General features: G+C 59.5%; 1 protein-coding gene across 2 annotated transcripts; it reads right to left on the bottom strand.

The window, feature by feature from the left end:
* Nucleotides 1–3,348: 3,348 nt before the first annotated feature.
* On the bottom strand, nucleotides 3,349–23,582 carry CSRP1 (cysteine and glycine rich protein 1). 2 transcript variants are annotated; one of them, XM_043923162.1, is made up of 6 exons: nucleotides 23,330–23,582; nucleotides 12,802–12,914; nucleotides 8,187–8,355; nucleotides 7,257–7,386; nucleotides 4,976–5,069; nucleotides 3,349–4,590 (listed from the first exon to the last, which is right to left on the bottom strand). In XM_043923162.1, exons 2-6 carry the CDS (start codon nucleotides 12,911–12,913, stop codon nucleotides 4,514–4,516), a joined length of 582 nt encoding a protein of 193 aa, XP_043779097.1. In that variant the 5' UTR covers nucleotide 12,914; nucleotides 23,330–23,582; the 3' UTR covers nucleotides 3,349–4,513. The 2 variants fall into 2 exon arrangements, with proteins under 2 accessions (XP_043779097.1, XP_043779098.1); XM_043923163.1 differs by lacking the exon at nucleotides 23,330–23,582 and adding an exon at nucleotides 22,407–22,469.
* Nucleotides 23,583–23,621: the final 39 nt, after the last annotated feature.

Raw genomic sequence — 23,621 nt, 5'->3', positions numbered from 1 at the left:
AGTCAGAGTTTGTTTGCAGGGTGCCCAGCAAGGAGACTGGGCAGCTCAGGCTGCAGAGACAAAGGCTTTCAAGCAAAATTTTTTATTTTTTGTGATATTTATTATTTGGCTGCAGCACGTAGAATCTATATCGTGGTGCGCGGACTCTCCAGATCCGTGCGGGCTTAGTTGCTCCGCGGCACCTGGGATCTTAGTTCCCTGACCAGGATTGACCCCGGAACCCCCTCCTTACGCGGTGGATTCTTAACCACTGGACCATCAGGGAAGCCGCAGGCGAGGGTTTCAGAGCCAGTGCTGGGGGAGGGCTCTGGGATGCCTGAGCAGCTCCTGGGCCTCCTTCTGGTTGCTGGTGAGGCGACAGGGTGACATTCCAGGACTCTCAATCATCCACCTTCTGGTTCCAGCCAGTCTGGGGTCTATGTGCTTGTGGTCAGCACAGAGCTGCCATCCTCCAGGGTAAGGGTCTTAGTTTCTACAGAACAGCTCAAAGATACACCTCAGATTGTAATCTACCTCCTTCAAGGGGAGCAGGGGCCTGGACCTGGTCCTGGTCTCTGACTGGCGAGTCTGCTCTTTGGAATCAGGGAGGACCCAGGAGACAAAGCCTTTCTCTGCAGACAGGAAACGGGGGACCGGGAGGGGGTGTACTGGGAGGGCCCTGGGGGTCCTGCTTGGTCTCAGCACCCCCTTGCCTTTGATAGACCTCAGTCCTGACAAGAAAGGGAATAAAGTGATGGGTAGAGAGATTCATCATGAACCCGGTCAGGGGACTCAGGTTTAGGGGGCCTGGCCTCACTCACAGCAGGCGGGCCTCCTCCACCCGCACCATGCTGCCCTGAGGGGCTTCCAGGCCGGCGGCCGGCCTCTGGGAACAGCGTCTGCCTTAACCCAGCTTCACCCCGGAGGTGCGTCCGGCCCCCTCCCCACGGAGGCTGCACCGGGTCATGCAACCACAGTTTCAGCTGGTGTTGCAGGCTGGCCGATGGCCTTCTGCTGTGGCTCCACCAGAGGGCAGCCTGTCCCCAGCTTTGGGGCCCAGATGCCCCACCCAGCTGTTCCTGTAGGCCCTCCCAGAGTGGCCGCTCTGGTGATCTGTTTGCGGAACTATCCATCCCCACCCCATCCCCATCCCCACTGTGCAAACCCTTCTGGGAAGACATCTGGTCGCCCACATCCCGGGCTGCACAGAGTGGAGGTGCCAGGATGAGGGCACCTTGTCCCAGGGACCTCACCTCGCACTTCCCTGCACACTGCGGCGCTGACTGGTTTAAACCAGTCCTGTATGTTCAGGACCCATGTATATGTCAGGGGTTCCTCCCCGGGGTCTGGTCCTATGGACATGGTGCACAGACTTGCTGTTGTTAAAGCAGCTGCTTCTTGTTTTGTAAATCCAGTGTGGGCAGAGGAGCCCAGCCCCCAGCATGAGACAGGCCGCCCTCAGCCGAGCTCATACAGAAGTTCACGTGTCCATTGACTTGGCCGAGGAGGAGACCGGAACTCATGCGTTAAAATGCTAATCCCCAAGGACATGGCGTTGGGAGGTGGAGCCTTTGGGAGGTGCTTAGGGCTTGAGGGAGGGGCCCTGGTGAGTGGGATTAGTGCCCCCACTGAGAAGCCAGAGCCCCCGCCCCCTGGTGAGGTGGCTCTGTCTGTGAACCAGCAGGCAGGCTCTCCCCAGACACTGAACCTGCCTGTACCTTGACCTTGGGCTCCCAGCCTGGAGAACTGGGAGGAGTACAGTTCTGTTGTTTAGAAGCCCCCTCAAGCGCCCCCCTCTGTACTGTGGCATTCTGTTATAACAGCCCGAACAGACCAAGGCAGAAACTGGTGCCAACCAGTGGGGTGCTGCTGTAACAAATACCTAAAACTGTGAAAGTGGCTTTGGAACTGGGTGATGGGTAGAGGCTAGAGAGGTCTGGGAAAGTCTGCTCGAAAAAAACCTACATTGTCATGAACAGACCTTGAAACAGGATTCTGGTGAGAGCCTAGAAAGGAGAGAGCATTGGAGAAAGAGCCTAAGTCGTCTCAGAGCAAGAGGAAGAAGTAACTCCAAGCAGAATGTTGTAGAAATACGGATGACAAGAGCCATTCTGATGACAGAAATGAGAGGCGTGGTATTGGAAAGGGGACGGGGGAACCCCTGTTATAAAGTGGCAAAGAACGTGGCTCGGGCATATTCAGACTCTGGTATTTTGTGGAAGGCAGACCTCAGATCAATGGTATTTAGCTGAGATCTCTGGGGAAAGTGTGGACAGAGCAACCTGGCTTCTCTCCGCTACTGAGAGGGAAATGCAGAAGTGCCCGGAGGGCGACCTCGTGAGTGCACAGGAAGCCGACCTTAAACATCAGCCTGCCCGGCTGCAGAAAGGGCATTCAGGGTGCGGCCAGGTGACCTCCGGAGAGATGAGGACAGGTCGGCCCTTAGGGAAGCCGGGTGCAGTTCCCTAGGACACTGGGGGGTGGCCCAGAAGGTGACTCAGAGACCAGGGCTGCCTCCACCTGGGGTCAGCTGAGGGGCCCCTCTGTGGGGTCTGGCAGGGGCGGGGGGCACCTGCTGTGCCCTGGGGGACAGGCCCTCCCCACCCAAAGGCAGAAGACTGGTTTCTGGCTTTGTGGTCCAGAGGCGCCTGACCCACTCCATTTCGGATTCTGTTGTTCCTGTTTCTCCCTTCCTAGTTCTCCCTCAGAAGAGGGATGCATGCCCGGCCTCTGCACATTTTCAGAAAAGAGGAATCAGCCTCAGCAACCCTCAGCCCCGGCCAGCGTTATGGCTATGGGAGGAAAGTCCAGACTCTGGGGCTGGAGGGAAGGAACTCCACGCGTGAAAGGCGCTGAATCTGGGGGCAGAATACTGCTGCCCGCCCCCCCACACGGTCACACGCTGGAATCTGGGGGAGCAGCCTCTGGGAGCTGCTGCCCCTGGAAAACCCCCGTCCCTCCCCCCATACCACTGCGCCCTCCCTGCAGACCTGAGCTTCCTGGATCTGACACAAAGCTCCTGTGACCGAGCTGCCCTCTCACTCAGGCGCTTCCAATGCTGGAAACAGCTCTGAGCACAGTCTGGAGGCCTGACTCACAGCTCTTACGCCCGGATAGGGCAGCAGGATCGGGCTGGCTGGACCCCATGCCTAGGTTCAGTTAGAAACGGACACTGGGGAGGAAGCAGACACTTTCCCTCCCCAGGCCTCCTGCCAACTTGGTTGCTCCCATCAAGTCCCCCCCAGAGCAGGACACCAGTCCCCCACCTCGAGAGCAGGACACAGTCCCCCACCCCCAGAGCAGGACACAGTCCCCCACCCCCAGAGCAGGAAACGGCTCTCCCGCCCCCAGAGCAGGACAGACGCCGGCTCTGTTCTGACAGCTTTATTGACAGGGTGCAGGGTCAGCTTGAGCACAGCCCGTGCTGCAGCCCTCGGTCCAGGCAGCGCCACGTGGCATCACCCTCTGACCCTGGGGTCAGCGGGCCTGGCCCCGCCCCGTCCTCCTGCTGCTCCGGACCTGGGGCCTGGAAGGGGTGGGCGGTGTGGCCAGAGCGCGAGGGTCCCAGGAAAAGGGTGGGGGCAGGGCCCAGGTGGGAGGGGGCAGGTGTCCAGGTGAAGGCAGGCCGCATGTGCCTCCCTCCGCGTCTGCAGGTCAAGCCGGGCATACTGAGGATGGGCCCGGGGCTGGGCTGCGCTGATGGGTGCAGCCTGACCCCCCCGCCCCCCGCAGCCTCAGGACCGAGGCTGGGCAGAGACGCGCCCTCAGGTTTGGGTGGCCATAAGGTCAGGGGTGTTTCATCAGGGCCCTGCCACACAGAAGCTCGAGCCCAGGGAGGCCAGACCACATCCTGAACTGGGGCCCTTGGGCCTGGCTTGCTTCCCCGCCCCCCCCACAACCTCTGAGCTGGGGGGCACTGTGGCCCACAGCCTCGAAGGCGATAGGCCAGGGCAGGTGGCCCCTCCGTTTGGGGCCCATCTGCACATCCCCCGTGACTGCCGGGCGGGGATGCCCCAGGCCTGCTCTGAGGGACACCAGGAGGCCCCCCAAGAGGAGCACGGCTCTCCCCAGGCAGGGCCCCAATGACGATGACGGACACTCAGCTTCTGAGAGCTGGGGGGGGGGGGGACGGGGGAGGGGGGGGAGGGAGAGGGGGGAGGGGGGGAGGACGGGGGAGGGGGAGATGGGGGGAGGGGAGGGGGAGGGGAGGGGTGGGGACACCCAGAGTCAGAGGCCCTGCTGGTGACAGGTGGGGAGGGAGAGGGGGGAGGGGGACGGGGGAGGGGGAGATGGGGAGGGGGAGAGGGAGAGGCGGGGACACCCAGAGTCAGAGGCCCCGCTGGTGACACGGTGGCCCAGGTTGGGGGCGTGCCTCCAGCAGACGCCCAAACCCAAGGGAGCCAGACACCCCGGGTCGAGTCCTTAGTAACGCGTGCAGGGCTGAGGGAGGGAGGAAGCCTGGCGGTCTCGAGGTCATCGGGGTGGGGGGCGATGAGAAGCACAGCGTGGGCAATGGGGCGTGGGCGCGGGGGTCTCACTCAGAGTGAACCAGAGCCCCAGCCCCCTGCCCGAAGCCGAAGCCCTTGGGCCCGAAGTTCTTTGCATAGCATCCTGCAGAAAGAAGAGGGGTGAGGACTCCCACTCCCGCCCCAGCACCTGCCAGGGGCTCTGGAGCAGTGAGGCGCACAGCAGAGCCCCCCAACATCGACGCTGACAGTGAGGAGCGTCCTGGCTACTGCCCTGCCTCTGAAATCCCAGGAGAAGCGCCACCTGTGATTGAGCTAGGAGGCGGAAGGGAGCCCAGGCCCCGCCCCGCCCCGCCCTCTGTCCACTGCACGTCCCCCCGCACCCCCACCCGGGCTCCTTCTCGGCTGGCTGCACACAGAGGCCTCAGGAGACGCTTGGGAAGGGACTCCAAGGCTGGAACTGGCCACTGTGTATGGGCCTGACTGATCGGCCCTCCAGGGAGGGAGGGCGTCGAGGGAAGGCTGCTCACCTTTGCAGTAAATCTCGCCATCCTTGTCAGCCAGGGTGGTGGACTCAAGGCCTTTGCCGCACTTGGCACATCGGAAGCAGGACTTATGCCAGGACTGGGGAGGGAAGGAAAGAATTAACTCCGCCACCCCAGCCCATCCCCTTGGAGGTGTGACAAAGACACCTGTGGGGTCTGCCCAGCCTCCCCCACCTCCTGGAGAAGGTGCTGGGGCCAGTGCAGCAGCTGCCCCACGAAAGGCAAGTGGGGCCCCCCAGTCTTGTCCCAACTCCCACCCAGGACCCCTGGTCTGGGTGTGGGCTCAGACCCATCTGGCCCGAGTTCCAGGCCAGTGGCCCCCTCATTCCTCACGGAGGACGTGAGGAGCAGTCATACATGCTGGGGCCTGGCCGCAGGGCCGGCTTTTGTGGTCAGCAGGCCTCTGGCGTTCTCGAGGGCGCTCACTGCAGCGGGAGGCCACAGCCAGGCAGGGGCCTGGTGCAGAGGCAGTGCCTGGCACCCCGGAAGGAGAAAGGGTCCACGGAGCTCCAGGAGAAGGCCGGGGGCCAGAGAAGCCCCGCTGGAGCTCGGAGGTCACAAGGCCAACAGCCCCTCAGGGGAAGGCAGCCCCGGTCTGCACCCGGCGGGGGCCAGCCAGACCCTAGGTCAGCCGCCAGCTCCCAGCTGACAGCTCTGCATAGCCCGAAAAGCCGGAGGCCAGCAGCGGCAGACGGAACAAAACAAAACAAGGCCTTTTAAGGGCAAGGAGGCTCCCTTGCTCAGCTGCCCTTTCTGAGCTAGAGATGGGAAGGGAAAAGGCAGGCCCTGGGCTTCCTGGCAGCCAGGCCCATGCGTGTTGACTCCTGCCCAGGGCTCTAGGGGCCTCGGTGTTTGCACTGAGGGCACCCTGGCCTTGGCTCGTCCTCAGGGAAGCCCAGGCTGCCCCCCAGTCTCCAGGCAGACGGAGGACTGACCACCACCACTGTCCCTACAGACACAGTCGGGCCCCGCTGGTGGGGTCAGCACCTAAAGTCCTGCTCCTCAGCCCTTCCTCGGGCACGGACGCTGGGCTCCTCCCACCACCTCTGCCCACAAGAGAACCCTCCTCCCTAGGGGAGAGACTCAGGTCCAGAGAGGCCACAGACAGGCTCTAGGCCCCGCGGCACCACAGCTGACCACGTGGCCCCGGCCACATCTGTGTGAAGGCCCAGCACCGTCTCCAGGCCCCTGCTGAAGAAGCCTCTTCTGCGGCCCTCTGACAGCTCATCTGAGGCCACCCCTCCCTGCAGCCTCTCTGAGGGAGGATCCCATTGCACTTTGGTGACTGGGGTTGGGGGGCTACTACTGGAATATCGCAGTGGGGGGCGGGCAAGACAGCCAGACCAAGTTTGCCTCCTAGGAGGCTCTGACAGGCCTCAACCTTGGCTAACTCTGCCATGGGGGCACATGAGTGGGTTTCTGTGGATTTGGGGTGGTTCTTAACATTTCTGTATCACAAATCCTTTTGAAAATGTGATGAATGCTATGGATCTTCTTCCCAGAGAGAGATGAGACCCCACACAACTATGCACATTCTTTTCAGAGCTGGTGTCCATGCACCCTTAGCAGTCAGGAGACCCTGACTCTGGAGACATGGATCGATCAGAAGCTCCCTATGAAGTGCGCTATTGTTGTCCAGTCAGTCAGGTGTTTCTGGTTCTTTGCATCCCACTGGACTGCAGCATGCCAGGCTTCCCTGTGCTTCACTATCTCCCAGAGTTTGCTCCAACTCATGTCCATTGAGTCGGTGATGCCATCCAACCATCTCATCGTCTGTTGTCCCCTTCTCCTCCTGCCTTCAATCTTTCCCGGCAGCAGGGTCTTTTTCAGTGAGTCGGCTCTTCGCATCAGGAGGCCAAAGTATTGGAACTTCAGCATCAGCATCAGTCCTTTCAGTGAATATTCAGGACTGATCTCCTTTAGGATGGACTGGTTGGATCACCTTGCAGTCTAAGGGACTCTCAAGAGTCTTCTCCAGCACAATTTGAAAACATCAATTCTGCGGCACTCAGCCTTCTTTATGGGCCAATGGTGAGGCTGCTATGATGGGGGATTCAGCTCTCTGGAGACTGGGAGGCACAGGAGACAGCCTCAGAGACAAACGGACTCCTTTTGTGGTGGGCTCTGAAATGAAGGGGGAGCTACATGCAGGGCCCAGGCTCCCCTGAGCAGTGGGAGCACACTTCAAAGCTTCAGAATGCACATTTCAGGAAAGTGTGTGCCCCCCCCCACCCCCCACCCCCACCCCCGGCACGCCCAGCCTTACCTTCCCAGCGCCAATCACCTTCTCAGCCGCATAGACGGCCTGGCTGCACCGCGGGCAGCGCTCGGAGCCCCCGATCTTCTGGGCGAACTTGGACGTGTTGGGATTGGTGGTGGGCCTGTGGCCGGGGGCCCTGCTCAGGGAAGAGCATGCGGTGAGGGGAGGTGTGAAGGCCCAGAGAGTGACACGGGGTGGGGGGGACAGGCCTGGAGGGCACCACCCGCCTGCACCTGGCCCAGCCCGCCCCAAGGCCGCCGCTGCCAGGGCTGCAGGGTCACCTCCCTGACGGGGGACGCACCGAGGACCCGAGGGTCACCTCTGCTGACAGGGGACCCACCAGCGGCCCATAGTATTCCTTCCTCAAGACGTCAGACTCCCCTTGGTGCCAGTTAGAACGCCGGAGTCACTGACAGCTCGTCTGCTAAGAACTGGCCCCCTCTGCCCCCAGTTCCTGCAGCACTATTACTAGAGTCTTCCCAGGAGAAATCAGCTGACAGGTCGCTCCCATGGGGTGACAACCTTGGCCAAAGTGTGGAAAGTCACCGTCACTTGCGACCATCCCCCAGGGCCAAGGGGCTGGCGGACTGACTGCCAACACCCCGCTCACAGCAGGTCAGTGGTCAGGGGGTGCTGGGGGCTTAGTGACACCCGTCTCCAGGAAGGGAACTGACACCCGGTGAGCACGGCTGCGAGGTGGCCCGGCTCAGACCCTCAGTGGCTGTGGGGCGCCTTCAAGTCACTGAGACTGGCTAGGTTTCCTCATCTGTGGACAGAGGAGAGGGGCCCAGCCATTCTCAGGGCTCCTCCCAGTGCATGGAAATACGGCTGCTGCTCCGCACGGGGAGGGGCCTGGCCGCTCCAGCCCCTCTGCCCCTGCTGCTCTGCCAGGGCCTGACGCACAGTAGGACCTCTGTTCCGGGCGGGGGTACTCACTCCTCATGTCTGATGCCGAGCGACTCCCCCTTGTCCATGCTCAGGGTGCCCGCGCCCTGCCCGTAGCCGTAGCCCTTGGGCCCGTACTTCTTGCCGTAGCAGGACTTACAGTAGATCTCCTCGCCGTGCACGGCCACGGTGGTGCTGTCCAGGTTCTTCTTGCAGACCACTGTAGGGGCCACAGGGCCAGCGGGTCACGGCTAGCCCCTGCCGCCAAAGATCCCTGGGACGCTGTGCATGCAACATCCTGACCTCCCAGGAGCCAGGGGCCTGGAGATGGGGTTGGGGTGGCCAGGGAACTGGGAGGGGAGGAGGGCCTATGGATGCTGGCCCAGTGCCTCTCCCGGAGCTGGGTGGGCTTCCTCGCCCCCACACCCTGAGAACTTCCCGAGCTCACAGGGCCAGCGGCCTAGGCCGACCCCATGCCCCAAGGGGTGTGCCGGGCCTTACTGCCCTTGACAGACACCGTGGGTCCCAACAGAAGAGGAGAAGCAAGAAGGGCAAGGCTGTCCTGCCTCCCGCGATTTGATTCAGAAGGGACGCCTGTGGGTGCGGGGGCAGGGGGCAGGGTGGAGACGCTTCCGGGGGAAGGTCACGTTTATTCGGCGCCCAGCGCAACTGGCTTAGAAATGAGATAGAGGTTGTGTTCATCATGACAATGGGATCTGAAGTTTCTAGCTGGAAATCACTTGGCCACAGGAGGTCAGATGCTGGGAGAATTCCCTGACTCGGGTGCAGGGAGATTGGAATGGGGAACACTGGAAGGCCTGCAGAGCGCCCGCAGCCTCCTGTGGGTCTCAGAGCAGCCCCGTGATCCAGAGTGAGACACTGTGGAGCCCAGGGTCACACGGAACCCAGGCTAGCCCACGTCCAGGGAGCGTCCTGGCCAGGCTGTGCCTTCCCAGCCAGCAGATGTGTCCCCACCAGCAGATGATGACGGTGCCCCCTGATAAGATGGCTGAAAATTAAATGAGATCTCGCCTGGGAAGTGCTTAGCACAGTGCCCTGCGCACAGTAGGTCATCATGAACATTGGCTGCCCCAACAGTGTGACCTAGAGTTAGCGCCCTGGGAACACAAGGGTGGGAAGGGCCAGGCCCCAAAAGACCGTCAGTGTCCAACCCCCAAGTGCTTCTCTCCAGAGACTCACGTCCTGTTGATGTAGGTTTGGGCCTAGGATAACGATCAGGTTCCACGAAGGCCCTGAGATGGGGGTGTCACTGTGCCCACCAGGACCACGTCCTCAAACACGTCCTTCTGAAGAGGGACCCCTGGAGGAGCCAGCCTCTCCTCCTCTCGAGGAGCACTCAGCTTACCTCCGTGCCCCTTGCCAGTTCCTTTGCCTTTAGGTAGATTCCTCCCCGCCCCCCCCCCACCCCACCCCCATGTGGCTCTTGGGATCTTAGTTCCCTGAGCAGGGGCTGAACCTGGCCCTTGGCAGTGAAAGCATTGAGTCCTAACCACTGGATCTGCAGGGAATTCCCAGCCTTCCCCTTGCCTTTAAAGGCCAGCTCTCTGCCCCTACCCCCACCCGTGGGCCCAGGTTGGAGACTTCAGGCTAAATAAGGACCCTCCGGTCCTGCCTGTGAGATCCCCATGTTCTTCCAGCATGCGGGCAACCAAATATGGGCTGTCCTGCCGCCTCCCCAGGGCTTGGCTCCGGCCTGGAGGAAGCGGGCACAGCCAGCCAAGGGCTCCAGCATTCCCTTCTAGGGTGGGAAGCCCGGGGTCGTTCTGAAACTGCTTCCTGTAAGACCCAGAGTGACCTGGAAATTCCTAAGACTAGACGGGAGGCGGCAAGCGAGACTGAGCGGCCTGGGGACTGAGGTCTCCTTGGGCTGAACTTCCCTGCAGGGACCTGGGGATTCAGCTCAGAGGGGACCCCGGGGTCTACGAGTGACACCTCCCAAAGGCCTTGCCATCTGGCACCTGCAGGCTCCCCCAAATTCTCAATGAGGGGGAGTCTTGAATGATGGCCTAAATGCATTTCTACCAAATCATGTTAAGCAGAAACCAACCAAAAAGAAGAACTTAGGCCAAGGCTTGCTCTGCTCTGCCAGCCAGGAGCCCTTCCAGGGGGGTCAGGCGTGAACCACAGCCTGCAGGCAAGGGGATGCCGCTGTGGCTGGGGCTGTGAGCACCCTGGGGCTCTGGGTTCTGGGGCACAGCCCCGTTCCAGCAGCTGTCCCCTCGGGGCAAGGCCACACCAGTTCTGCCTTCCCATGGGCTGGCCTGCCCCAGGACAAGGCTGTCACAGCTCAGAGACAATGCAGCCTAGGGGCCGGTGCCCACAAAGCCAAGGCCTCCCGGGCTGGGGACTGGCTGCCGCTTCTCGGACACCAGGGCACACGCTCCAAGCCCAGCCCAGCGTCTGTCCCATCCCCCCAGCCCCGCACCCTTGGCTTTCCTGACCGCCCCGCTGGCGGCCGCTCCTCCCCGGCAGCTGCTGTTGGTGATCAAAGCCACATGTGATGGTGGAGAGGGGTCCTTGGGGCCAGTAGTATGGACCGTCTCCCTGGCCAGCACCAAGCCCTCTTATGCCCTCTGAGAAAAATAAATGGCCTGAAAATTCCTGAGCACAGTGAGCTGCTGATGAAACGCCATGGCTGTCGGCCTCCTCCCAGCTGGACGCCAAAGGCTCCGCCCAAGCTCACTGCCCACCCGCGGCCGGCACAGCCCTCAGTCAGCATCCGCGGGCGTGGGGCCTGCGGGGCCTGCTCTGGAGGTGGCTTCCGGCTGGCCCGCCCACAGCCGGTGGGAGCTGGTGCTCCTTCAGGGGCAGGTGGCCCTGGGGGTCTGGGTCCCGCTCAGGAGCATGGGCTCCAGAAGCAGTGAAGCCACAGTGCGGGCGGCAGGGCCCGGTTCCCGGACCTCCCCGACAGTTTGGGGCCACCCTGAGTCCTAGGCTTCTTGCTGGGGATCCCCTGCACTGTCTCTGTGTGTGTGTGTACATGTATGCGCAAGTGTTCATATGTGTGCACACACGTGTATCTATGTGCATGGGTGGGTGTGCGCATGTGTGCACACCGTGTGTCTGTGTGGATGTGTCCACATGTGCATGGACGTGTGTGCATGCACATGTGTCTGTGCACACGTGCATGGGTGTGTATGTGTGCATGTCTGTGTGCATACATGTCTGTGTGGATGTGTGCACATGTGTATGGGTGTGTGTGTGCGCATGCATGTGTGTGCATGTCTGTGTGTGTACATGTGTCTGTGTGGATGTGTGCACATGTGTGTGTGTGTGTGTGCGTGTCAGGAAGCGGCTGTCGTTGACTGAACACTCACAACTGCTCTAAGCGCTCCTTTTGTTTTCTGACCCATTCCTCTCAGTTCCCACAGCCCTGCCCCATGAAGTAGGTGTTGTTTTTCTCCTCTGTAATGTGGAGAAAATGCAGAGAGAGGAGGCACCTGATGCTCAGCACCCAGAGAACAGAAAGGAAATTCACATGTGGACTCTCACCCACTGGTTCTGAAGGCTCAAGGCTCAGCTGACACACTCCTGCCCGCCCAGCGCTCTGCCTGGGCTCAAGGGAAACAGGTCACCTCCTCTAAGCCCCTCGGCTGTGAGCCCGTCAGTCAGGAGCCTGCGGACGTCCCCCACCTCCAGGGCCAGGCGCTCAGGACACCTGGGCCCCGGCCGCGGCTTGCACCCCGGGCATCTAGGCGCCTGCCTACCAGGTGGTGACTGGGGCCTGTCTCCTCCCAGCTGTCAGTACGACGTCAACATCCCCTCACCCGGACCGTTGGGCGGAGGTGGGGGCTGAGGGGAGAGGCCTCCCACCCAGAGACGCCAGGGGAGCCCAGCCCCTCCCCAGACGCAGCTGCCCATGAGGCTGCTGCCGGTGAGTTTTATGTTTAATTGAGGGTTAGTTGACATGTCTGTGTCCATTGCCCAAGGACATGAACTCAGGCAAACTTCGGGAGATGGTGAAGGACAGGGAGGCCTGGCGTGCTAGGGGTCCATGGGATCACACGGAGCCGGACACGAATGGGCAACTGAACAGCAAATAGTTGTTGCTGACTTACTGTGTCATGAAGTGCCAGCTTCGCAATGCAGAGGCTCACCATTTTCAGAGTTACTCGCCGTGACCACTACCGTGTCCCTTGTGCTCCGCAGTGCTTCCTCGGAGCTTTCTTATCTGACACGCAACAGTCTGCACCTTTTAATCCTCTCCCCCTGTCTTGCTCTCCCCCAACTAGAGTGTCCTCCACATCTGTGGTTTCTGTGGACTTTTAACAAAGGGTAATCTGGGTCCAGGGGTTGGTGAAACTCTGGGCTATAAGCGTCTTGCTCTTAATTGCCAGGATTGTGGTAGGGAGAGAGGCAAGACAAAGTGAGTGGGAAGTTTTCCCCACCGGGTCTTTCCGGCTTGGCGCGCAGGTGCTGGTGTGTCCACCCCCTCCAGCTCAGCGGGCCAGCCCCCCACAGCCCCCGCCTCCGCCTTAGAAAACAGCTTCTGAGGAACACAGGGGCCCTGAAGCGCCTCCCCGCCCCACTGCGCTCCAGCCAAATGTCAGGCTGTTTACGACCATCCCTCCCGAGGACCGCCCCCCAGGGGCTGACAGGCCGGTCATCCCCATGGCGACAGCCGCCGGTCTGGGCGGGCACTCACTGCACAGGAAGCAGGACTTGTGGAAGCTGCTGCCTTCGCACTGGACCTCTTCGGCAAAGTACACCGTCTTCTGGCACACCCCACACTTCTTGCCTCCTCCCCAGTTCGGCATCCTGGAAGTGGACACAGAGAAGGGAATGAATTTTCCAGGGAGGCGGAGACCCGGATGGCCCAGGACAGCGCCTGGGGCAGAGGCCTCCCCAGACAGCAACCTGGGGGCTTCCCACCCCAGAGCCACAGGGGACCGCTGCGCAGTCACTCTATTTTCAGCCCCCTCCCCGGCCCGCTAGGACATAAACTCGCACGAGACACAGGCTGGTGCACAAACAACAATAAACCCTTTGCTGTGTGCATCCACGTGGTGAGTCTCACAGCAAAAGAAGCAGGTGAGCTAGAACCCATAAAACACGAACTATCTGTGTCGGGCCTCAAACAGGCAAAACTCAGTGTCAAGGGAGGAACACATGTGTGGGAGAGCTACAAAGAAAGACAAGGGTGAGTATCAGAGACTACTTAGATTTGGCACCTCAAAAACAGAAAAAGAGGGCCGCCACGGGTCATCACATGGGGGCTCCTATTGTAATTATTCTTTGAACTTCCATGTAGGTTTAGAAAAATATATATATTTATTTATTTGGCTATACTGTGTCTTGGTTGTGGTATGCAGGATCAAGTTCCCCAACCAGGCATCAAGCCTAGGCCTCTGCACTGTGAGCGAGAATCTTAGCCACTGGACCACTAGGTAGACCCCAGTTCAGTTCAGTCGCTCAGTCCGACTCTGTGGCCCCATGGACTGCAGCACGCCAGGCCTCCCTGTCCATCACCAGCTCCTGGAGCCTGCTCAGACTCATGTCCATTGGGTCAGTGATGCCACCCAACCATCTCATCCTCTGTCGTCCCCTTCTCCTCCTGCCATCAATCTTTACCAGCATCAGGGCCTTTTCCAATGAGTCAGCTCTTCACATCAGATGGCCAAAGTATTGGAGTTTCCACTTCAGCATCAGTCCTTCCAATGAATATTCAGGACTGATTTCCTTTAGGATGGACTGGTTGGATCTCCTTGCAGTCCAAGAGACCCTCAAGAGTCTTCTCCAACATCACAATTCAAAAGCATCAATTCTTCAGCGCTCAGCTTTCTTTATAGTCCAACTCTCACACCCATACATGACTACTGGAAAAACCATAGCTTTGACTAGACGGGCCTTTGTCGGCAAAGTAATATCTCTGCTTTTTAATATGCTATCTAAGTTGGTCACAGCTTTTCTTCCAAGGAGCAAGTGTCTTTTAATTTCATGGCTGCAGTTGCCATCTATAATGATTTTGGAGCCCAAGAAAAGAAAGTCTGTCACTGTTTCCATTGTTTCCCCATCTATTTGCCATGAAGTGATGGGACCAGATGCCATGATCTTCATTGTTTGAACGTTGAGTTTTAAGCCAACTTTTTCACTCTCCTCTTTCACTTTCATCGAGAGGCTCTTTCTTCTTCACTTTCTGCCATAGGGTGGTGTCATCTGCATATCTGAGGTTATTGATATTTCTCCCGGCGATCTTGATTCAAGCTTGTGCTTCTTCCAGCCCAGCGTTTTTCATGATGTACTCTGCATATTATTTAAGTAAGCACGGTGACAACATACAGCCTTGATGTACTTCTTTCCCAATTTGGAACCAGTCTATTGTTCCATGTCCAGCTCTAACTGTTGCTTCTTGACCTACATACAGATTTCTCAAGAGGCAGGTCAGGTGGTCTGGTATTACCATCTCTTGAAGAATTTTCCACAGTTTATTGTGATCCACACAGTCAAAGGCTTTGGCATAGTCAGTAAAGCAGAAGTAGATGTTTTTCTGGAACTCTCTTGCTTTTTCAATGATCCAGCAGATGTTGGCAATTTGATCTCTGGTTCCTCTGCCTTTTCTAAATCTAGCTTGAACATCTGAAGTTCATGGTTCATGTACTGTTGAAGCCTGGCTTGGAGAATTTTGAGCATTACTTTGCTAGCGTGTGAGATGAGTGCAATTGTGCGGTAGTCTGAGCATTCTTTGGGATTGCCTTTCTTTGGGACTGGAATGAAAACTGACATTTTCCAGTCCTGTGGCCACTGCTGAGTTCTCCAAATTTGCTGGTATATTAAGTGCAGCACTTTCACAGCATCATCTTTTAGGATTTGAAATCGCTCAACTGGAATTCCATTACCTCAACTAGCTTTGTTCCTAGTTATGCTTCCTAAGACCCACTTGACTTCACATTCCAGGATGTCTGGCTCTAGGTGAGTGATCACATCATCGTGATTATCTGGGTCGTGAAGATCTTTTTTGTATAGTTCTTCTGTGTATTCTTGCCACCTCTTCTTAATATCTTCTGCTTCTGTTAGGTCCATACCATTTCTGTCCTTTATTGAGTCCATCTTTGCATGAAATGTTCCCTTGGTATCTCTAATTTTCTTGAAGAGATCTCTAGTCTTTCCCATTCTGCTGTTTTCCTCTATTTCTTTGCATTGATCACTGAGAAAGGATTTCTTATCTCTCCTTGCTATTCTTTGGAACTCTGTGTTCAAATGCGTATATCATTCCTTTTCTCCTTTGCCTTTCGATTCTCTTCTCAGCCATTTTGCCTTTTTGCCTTTTTTTACTTGAGGATGGTCTTGATCTGAACCCCTGTCCATAGTTCTTCAGGCATTCTGTCTATCGGATCTAATCCCTTGAATCTATTTGTCACTTCCACTGTATAATCGTAAGGGATTTGATTTAGGTCATACCTGAATGGTCTAGTGGTTTTTCCTACTTTCTTCCATTTGAGTCTGAATTTGGCAATAAGGAGTTCATGATCTGAGCCACAGTCAGCTCCTGGTCTTGTTTTTGCTGACTGTATAGAGCTTCTCCATAAGCTCTATAAGTCCCTGCATGTAGGTTTTATATGTTCTTTTGTATGTAAGATTTAGCTCACCAAAATTTTTCTTTAGCCACATCACAGGGCTTGCAGGATCTTTGTTCCCTGACCAGGGATCAAACCTAGGCCCTCGTATTGAATGTGTCAAGTCTTAACCCCCTGGAAATTTCATCCCCCCCCAAAAAACCCAATTTTTTTTTGAAAAAGCAGGAGTCAGACACAGAGGGCACAACGGAAGTTTTAGAGTCCATTAGGGTGGGGGGAGGGGGAGCATTTGCAAAATCCGATTTTCCAGCGCCACCCCCAACCTGATGAATCATGACCTCTGAGGATGGGGCCCAAGAACAGGAATATTTAACAAGCACCCAGGTGACTCTGAAGGCAATAGTCTGCGACAAGTTGAGAAGCTCGAGGTTGGTTCTGAGCTGGGGTCCTGAGGCAGGCAGGCTTAGTCCTTTCCTGACCCTGCCACTCACTGTTGTGCGTTCCTTGGGCAAGGGAGCTAGCCTTTGTAAACCTTCGCTTCTGCATCTGTAAAATGAGGACAAAAGCAGAAGCTACATCACGGGTTACTTCTGGGGAATCAGGGAGGCACAGCTCAGTGCCTGATACAGGGTGAGTTCAGGAACCCAGGGCTGCAGGGTCAGAGCCCAGGATCAGGGACAGCGACCCTTCCAGCTCTTTGGACAGAAGTGCACGGGGGGAGGGACTCCACGGGAGGACTGGGGTGCTGGGAAACAGTGGGAGGGCTGGGGAGGAGTACCCTCCTTGGGAACTCAGGGATGGGCACCCAGGGCGGTGCCGGCAGCTGGAGACTGGGCAGGAGCAGGGGGCATGGTCCCTACCACCGGGGGCTTCCCATCTGATGTAGTGCAGGGAGGAAGCTTGCCCCCAAAATGTCTCTTTGCCATGTGGATTATTTTGAGCTGAAAACAATCAAGGCCCAAGAGATTCAGGAAGAACCATCAACCTTCCCTCAAATGCCTGAAAGAATTTCGATAGAGGGCCAGTTCCCCAAATACCAGTTTCCAGAGATCTCTGTGAAGAATGCGGGCCGGGTATGGTGGGGAAACCAGGCAGACCTAGGAGACCAGTCCCGTTATCCCTGCCCAACCCAGCAAACACTGGTTTCCAAACATTTGCTTTTCCTTCTCCATGTCAACTGGCTTTCTCACCTCTGAAGTTCCAAACCACTGCCCCAACTTCCTCTTTTGTCTTTAGCTGAGCATGGTATTTAATGTGAGGGTTTGGGCCACTTTGGGAGTTACTCAGTTTTTTGGGGTCTCTCCCATGTAGACATGTTATTAAGCTTTGATTTTCTCCTATTCATCTGTCTCAGTTCAAGGTAATTCTTTTCGAGTCAGAAGGAGCTAGAAGGATGGAGGGAAATTTCTTCCCCAACATTGGACACAGGTGTCAGCTCAAAGAGGAGGTCCAGTCCAGGTTCACTACCACATCCCCAAGTCTGCATGTGTCTAGCACACAGGTGTTCACACAGGTGTCTGAGACGTCAGCCCCCCTAATGCTCAGAGCTGCAGCCCAAGGCCCGCAAAATGCTCAGTAGGGTGTGCGGGCCAAGAGCACCCCTCCTGTGGGTGAGGGGCACAGAGAGCTGGGGCACTCACTCTTCACAGCCTCTGCTCTGTCTCCCCGTCCCACTGCTCTTGCGGTCACCCCACCGAGGACTTCCACTGATCACTGACCTTGACCTCTGCCCTGAGCCCAGGCTCACACACCGAGTTTCAGGGGAGCGCCAGCCGCCTGAGCTCATCACCTTTTCTCTCCAACATGCTCTTCTTCCTGACTGTCCATTTGTTGCTGGAACCATAATCTTCTCTGATCGCTAAGGAATCTCATCCTAAACCCCAGAATGGGGAGGAGCTCTGTACCCAACTCCACCCACTCACCCCAAGCCCTGACCTCCCTGCCTCTCCAGGCCTCTTCTCACCACTGAGGTTCACTGGCCCTCAGCAGCCCCCTCCTCCTTGGGAATCAGCCCGATTTTCATCCAGGGCATTGGACCTAAGCTGACTGCCAAGGTTCCTGGCTCAGGGCTCAGCTCCCAAACGCCCAGGGCCGGTCCCTGAGGCCCCGATGTTCCTCCGGCCCCCTGTGGCAGGGCTGCAAAACCATCTCCGTGACGGACAGTCAGGTGGGTGTAGTGTGGTCATTACAGTCGGCCTAACCCCCAACAGCCTCCCGACCCTTTTTTGTTGCAGAACCCCATTCAAATCACGCAGCCCCCACTCCCTTGAGTAACCCCCAGGAGGTGCTCAGGGCAGAGCCTGGACCTGAAAGTCACCCAGTGACTCCAGTCCCCTGAGGGGTGGTGCAGGGACAGCGTGAGCAGGGCGGAGAGTCCTGGGGGACAAGCCAGTTCCTATAGAGACACACGGGTTCACTCCTGCCTCTTGACGGGTGCCAGGACGTGACCTCCGAACCCCAGCTCTCAGCATTCGGCAGACAGCCTGCCCCGAGCCTGCAGACCCACCGTGTGCCAGGTGGTCTGCAAGCGCCATCCACCCTTCCTGGCCACCCAGAGGCGGGGACCTGCCCAGAGCACGGATGAGGACTGGGGCGGGGGAGGCCTACAGTCGGAGCTGCGGTGAGGCTGGCCACCCAGCCCCATGCGGGCCCTCCGTGCTCAGCAGACGGGGCTTGGGGACATGGGGACCCAAGGGCTCCTGCCTCACCTTGTCCCACCCCTGAGCCCACAGGTTTCATCCTCCAGCCCCGGGACGCCCCTGACGACAGCACGCTGGGGAGACATTCCCAGCAGTGGTTTGTTCCCGACACAGAAGCCCTCCTCCCTCAGGAAACCCGCCGCCCACAGGCTGCCCTTGTTCTCCCTGGCCCTGCGTCAGGGCCCATGTCCAGCAGGGCCCGGGAACCCGAGGTGGGAAACTGCCCAGGCCGCCTCCCAGCCAGGGCCCCCAAAACCATGGGGGGGCCCCTTTAGGAACCCAGGGGACAGACAGGGCTCAGCACCCTGGGGTGAAGAGCACTGACCCAGGCCATGGGCTCCCCCCTGCCCTCGTGAGGACCCCTCGGGAATCTACGGGTTGGGGGGCTCAGCTGGGGGCCCAGCCACCTCTTCCCACAGGGGAGGTTCCTGCTCTACCCACTCCCTCCCGCCAGCCTGAGTTCAGCTGATGGAGCCCGATTGCCTTAAAAGGAAACCTACTTCCCAGACCATCTGGAGTTCAATAGGGACGACTGGCTCCCTCTCAGCTGCCTCCTCAGGTCTGGGGGCAGAGGCCCCACAGGAGACGGGGGTCAGGGGTCAGGGGTCAGGCAGTTCAGAGGTCGGGAAAGGGGATCTGGACCCATTTCTTCCCAGCCGAAGGGTCAGGCTCCCTTCCTCTGCGCCTCTTTGTGCTCATCCCTAGGTCAGACCATCCACTGACTCAGAGTCTCGTTCTGAGGGTCAGGGGGAAATAACAGCAGCGGCCCAGGGCCCGGCCTGAGGGCCCCCCAGGGCCGGACGTGCGCTGTCCTTGCCCCAGGCCATGTCTGCTCCGGGTGCCGCCCCTGTGATCACACCAGCCCTGAGCCCCGGGTGTTTTGGTTTGTCCACTTCACCGCGTCTACCATCTCCACTAAGCACTGGGCTTCATCTCCTGCAGGATGGCTGGAGACACCAGGGCAGCTATTCCCCTGAAATGTCAGGGCCTTCAGGGCCGCCATAAGCTAGAAATCCGGGACTGGATTCTTCCGACCAGCGCCCGGGTCGGCCCGCTGGCCCCAGCCACGTCCAGCTGCAGCATGAAGACCGGCCCGCGGCTCCTCTGTCCTGGGAGCAGAGACCCGGCCGGGCTCGGGCCGCGGAAGACAGAGACGCTCATGTTCCGCCAGCGGCGTGCGAATGTCAGGCTGAGGTGACGCCCAGGGCGCTCACGGTTCATGTCTAAGAAACCGCCTCGCTGATGTCAGCCCTTAACCACTGGCCGCCAGCGTCTGCGGGAAGGTCTCCCTTCCTCAGATCAGTGACCTGACGGCATTCCCCGCCGCGTCTTTGTCCCCCGTGGAAAGCCCCAAACTTCTTTGTCCCAAAGCCTTCTGCTCCCCAGGGACAGAGGGCAATTCCTGGGCACAGAGCGCAGGTGCCCCCACTCACAGTCTGGCAGTCCGGTGTTTTTCCACTTGGGCTCGCCGGGCTGGGCGGAGCCTGGCCGGGCGGGGTGGGGCCTGGCCGGGTGGGGCGGGGCCTGGCCGGGCTGGGCGGGGCCTGGCCAGGTGCACATGGGAGCTGTCATCCTTTCCAACCTGCTGCTCAAGCCTTCCCCAGCCCCCCACCGGAGGGCAGCCAAAGAAGGAGGGGCGCCCGGAGAAACAGTCCGGGAAACGGTCCTGAAAGGAGTGGTCAGTCACTGCGGGGGCGCAAGGACCGACATGGGGTGCAGGCCCGGCCTCAGCGTCACACGGTTCCTGGAACTCTGCCAGCGACTCGGCTCGCCAGCACCCCTGTGCGGACCCCACGGTGCTCCAACCCCGTGTCACCCTGCTCCCTCTCTCCCCGCTCTGAGTTCTCTTCAAGTCCAGGCCCTGAGGCCCTTGTGGGGCGGTGACTGCACCCCTCTTGCCTTTACCAGCAGGACACTCCCCGCAGGGTTCAGAATCTGAAGGTCAACAAAAGTAGAAACAGCGGGCTAGGATTTAAGCATTTCCAAACTGTCACAGGAAGCCCGATATTGTAACAAGATCCCACAGATTAACCAACAGATAAAGTTCATTTGCTTTCATCTGGGATAACGTCAATTTAGTAACAGTTGGTTACCCACGCTGAAAAGGTCTGAATTATTTTCCTGGATTAAATTTTTAAAAGCAAAAACAAAGCACATGAGCCCTTAGCCCGTGTAAAACAGGCTGCTAGCAGCTGACACGTCAGGCAGCCCCCGCGAGCCCTGCAGAAAGGCGGCACCGCAGATGGGGGTCTGCTCGCCTCTAGTAGGAGTCAGACGCTGCCTCCCGCCCAAGGAAGCCGTGGAAAAGCTAACTGCCTCCGTATTTACTCTCTTTACCATACATGGAATCACTCAGCGATGACGTCAGATGAATTCCTGGGGAGCTGCGTAGTGAAAGCCCAGCGTCACCGCAGAAATTCCTGACCACTGGGTCTGCAGGCGCCCCCCCCCTCCCCCGCCCCCAGCAAATCCCTGACCACTGGGTCTGCAGGCGCCCACCCCTCCCCGCCCCACCCCAGCTCTGCGCCTGGCTTCTCCTCAGTAAGGCTCTTTTCCAGGCTGCTTCTCTTTCTTGCCAACCTGACACCGAAATCCACACACACACCAGACTTGGGGAGAGCGCGTCCCCGGGACCCAGGCCCCAACTTCCGGGGGGCCGCCCCTCTCCCCACCTTGTAGAGGACCCAGCGATGGCAAGTTCTAACCTGACTTCTTCCACACTCACACTAGCAGAGCTGCATCCTCCCTAAGCAGTGTGGAAGCTGCTATAAAGCTCTTTGTAAAGCATGTCTGTCTTGGGAGTGGCGGGTTTGTCCCTGGAGAGCTGATCAGAGACAGGAAAGGCAGAGTTACAGGGAGGCCGGGCATGGGCCTGAAAGGTGTCTGCCTGGGTCTCAATGGCAGCCGCAACCCCGAGCGAGTCACTGGTCACCTCTGAGCCCCAGCTTCCGCCCCACCTCACATGCTGCCCCAGACGAGACGGCGAAGGACACAGGCCAGTCCCGGGGCCGGGCAAGCACAGACGTCAGCCAGCTGTTCTCTCGGGAAAGGCCAGCTCTCCTGCCAAGAGTCGTGACTCTTTCCTTATTTGCCGACACGCAAATAATTGTGGCAAGTGGCAATCTTTATTCTCCTCGATGCCTCAATATATCCAATGCATGACTCCCGTGTCCTCTCCAAGCCAACCTCACAAGAAGCCGGCTTACAGAAACTTCAGCTCCAGCAGCCTCTCAAAGAAGCCTCCCCAGTCTGCCTTCCATCAGGAGGCCCACGGTTAATGGAAACCTGACCTGGGCCTTGGCGCCACCGGGCCAGCATGGGTTTGCAAGGGTCACACGTGCCCAGCAGGGCAGCTCGGCTATGAGCCCACGTCCACCCGTTCACTCACCAGATGTTCACTGCCCGCCAACCAGGTGCCAACACTATGCTCCCGGCCAGGGAGGCCCTGCCAGGACCACAAGGCTGAGGCCTGCTGTGCGAGAAGGGACACCTGGGCCAGGAAGGCAGGCGCTGGGCGGCCCAGGGGCAGGGGAGTGGCCCTGCAGACCTGTGCCCACAGCCATGGGTCTGCTCTTCCCTTTCTCCCCAGGGGCCCCCAGACCTTTTAAAGGCCCAGCGCTGCCCCTCCCCCTCCAAGCACACCCTCCCCGCAGTAAACCTCTTTCCTTGTTCGCCTCCTCCGCCCCAGATTTCCTCCCTGCGGGACCGGGTCCTTCCCTGGGAGATGGCGGGCAGTGCAGGCTTGGATCCAGCCACAAGGATAATCTCTCTGGAAAGAGGTGGATGGGGCCCCCAGCCGGAGCCCACCTTGACCCTCAGGGGCTGACAGTGAGTGGCGGCAGGGGACACGACCCCCAGGGAGTGCCCAGATCCCAGTTGCTCTCTGAGAAGACAGGGGGCGGCCAGCTCCTCCCGCCTCTCCAGCTTCCGGGAGGCAGGAAGGCTGGGGGAGAAGACAACCGGCCCCGCCCTCCCAGGACCGCGGCCAGAGAAGCAGAGCCCCGGATCCAGGCCGGCAGAGTATCCCGGTCAGTCACCTCTCCAAGTCGAGGCCCCACTTCCACCAGAGCCCCGCGGGCCTCCAGGAGCTACTGCGACAGGACCCCCAGGCCAAGTCCCCCCAGCTGGGAGGGGCTGCACACCCGTCCACGCCCAGGAGCAGGGGCGGAGCCCACCCCCGCTCCCGTCTAGCCCCGGGTCTCCTCCACTAGATCACAAACCGCGGGACCAGACCAGAGTTTGCAGCAAACTCCAAAGCTGTGAGGGCGGAGGACGCGCCTGCCTGCACGCTGTTTGTTGGGTAACGGGCTGCAACTTGCTTCAAGTGTGCTCACAGCGCACCTTTCTGCCCCCGGCCTTCGGGACTGAGGCCGCAAACACCGTGGCTTCCTCCAGGCTTGGGTGGTGGTCCCTGCGCCGCGCCAAGTCCCAGAGAGTCAGGGGTGAAGGGGGCGGGGCGACCTCCATCTAGCCCCTCGCAAAAGGGGCCCGCCTGGCACAGCTGTGCCCGGAGAGCGGGTGCGAGTTTCCCCTTTTGCGAGGGGCACGGATGCCCTCATCCCCCGCCGCACAAGGAGCGTCAGTGCGCGCAGAATCGCCCATTGTCCCGCCGCGGGACCCGCCGGGGGAGGGAGCCAAGCCGTCCCAGGGCAGAGGCACGTGCGGGCCCTTTGCGTCCCGGCGCCCGGGGCAAGAAGGGGCCCCGCGCTAACTGGAAAGAGAGCCGCGGCCACTTCACCCCTGTCCTCCGCCCACGCCCACCCATCGCCCCTTTTTCTTGAGACCCTCCCTGTAGCATCCCTGGAGGCGGCGGCGGCGGGGCTGGAAGGCCAGGGGCGCCCTGCGCGCGCGGGTAGGCGCTCCGGCGGGTGGGGGACCTGGGCGCTCGGCGCTCCGGCGGGTGGGGGCCTGGGTACTCGTCGGCGCGTGGGCCGGGCGTCCGGGTCCGGAGCGCACTCACCTGGCAGCGGCTGAGCGCGGCAGGCGGCGGGCAGGCGAGAGGGCGGGCTCTGGAAACGAGGCTGGGTGCGCCGGCCCGTGCGCAGTTTTGTTCCGCTCGGGGAGGGCGTGTCCGGGCCGCGCCAACCCACAGGCTTTGCACACCGCACTAGGCCGGCGCCGATGTCACCGCCCCGGGCTGATGTCACGGCGCAGGGCCGCCCCCAGGGCCGGGCCGCGCCGGCTGCGCTCCGGGAATCCCCTGTGCGCCCCGCCGCAGAGGAAGCAGCGGCTCACTGTGCCCGGAACTTCTC

The sequence above is a fragment of the Cervus elaphus genome, chromosome 14, assembly GCF_910594005.1.
Source record: "Cervus elaphus chromosome 14, mCerEla1.1, whole genome shotgun sequence".
In the NCBI taxonomy this organism is placed as follows: domain Eukaryota; kingdom Metazoa; phylum Chordata; class Mammalia; order Artiodactyla; family Cervidae; genus Cervus; species Cervus elaphus.
This window is presented reverse-complemented; position numbering and strand designations above follow the sequence as displayed.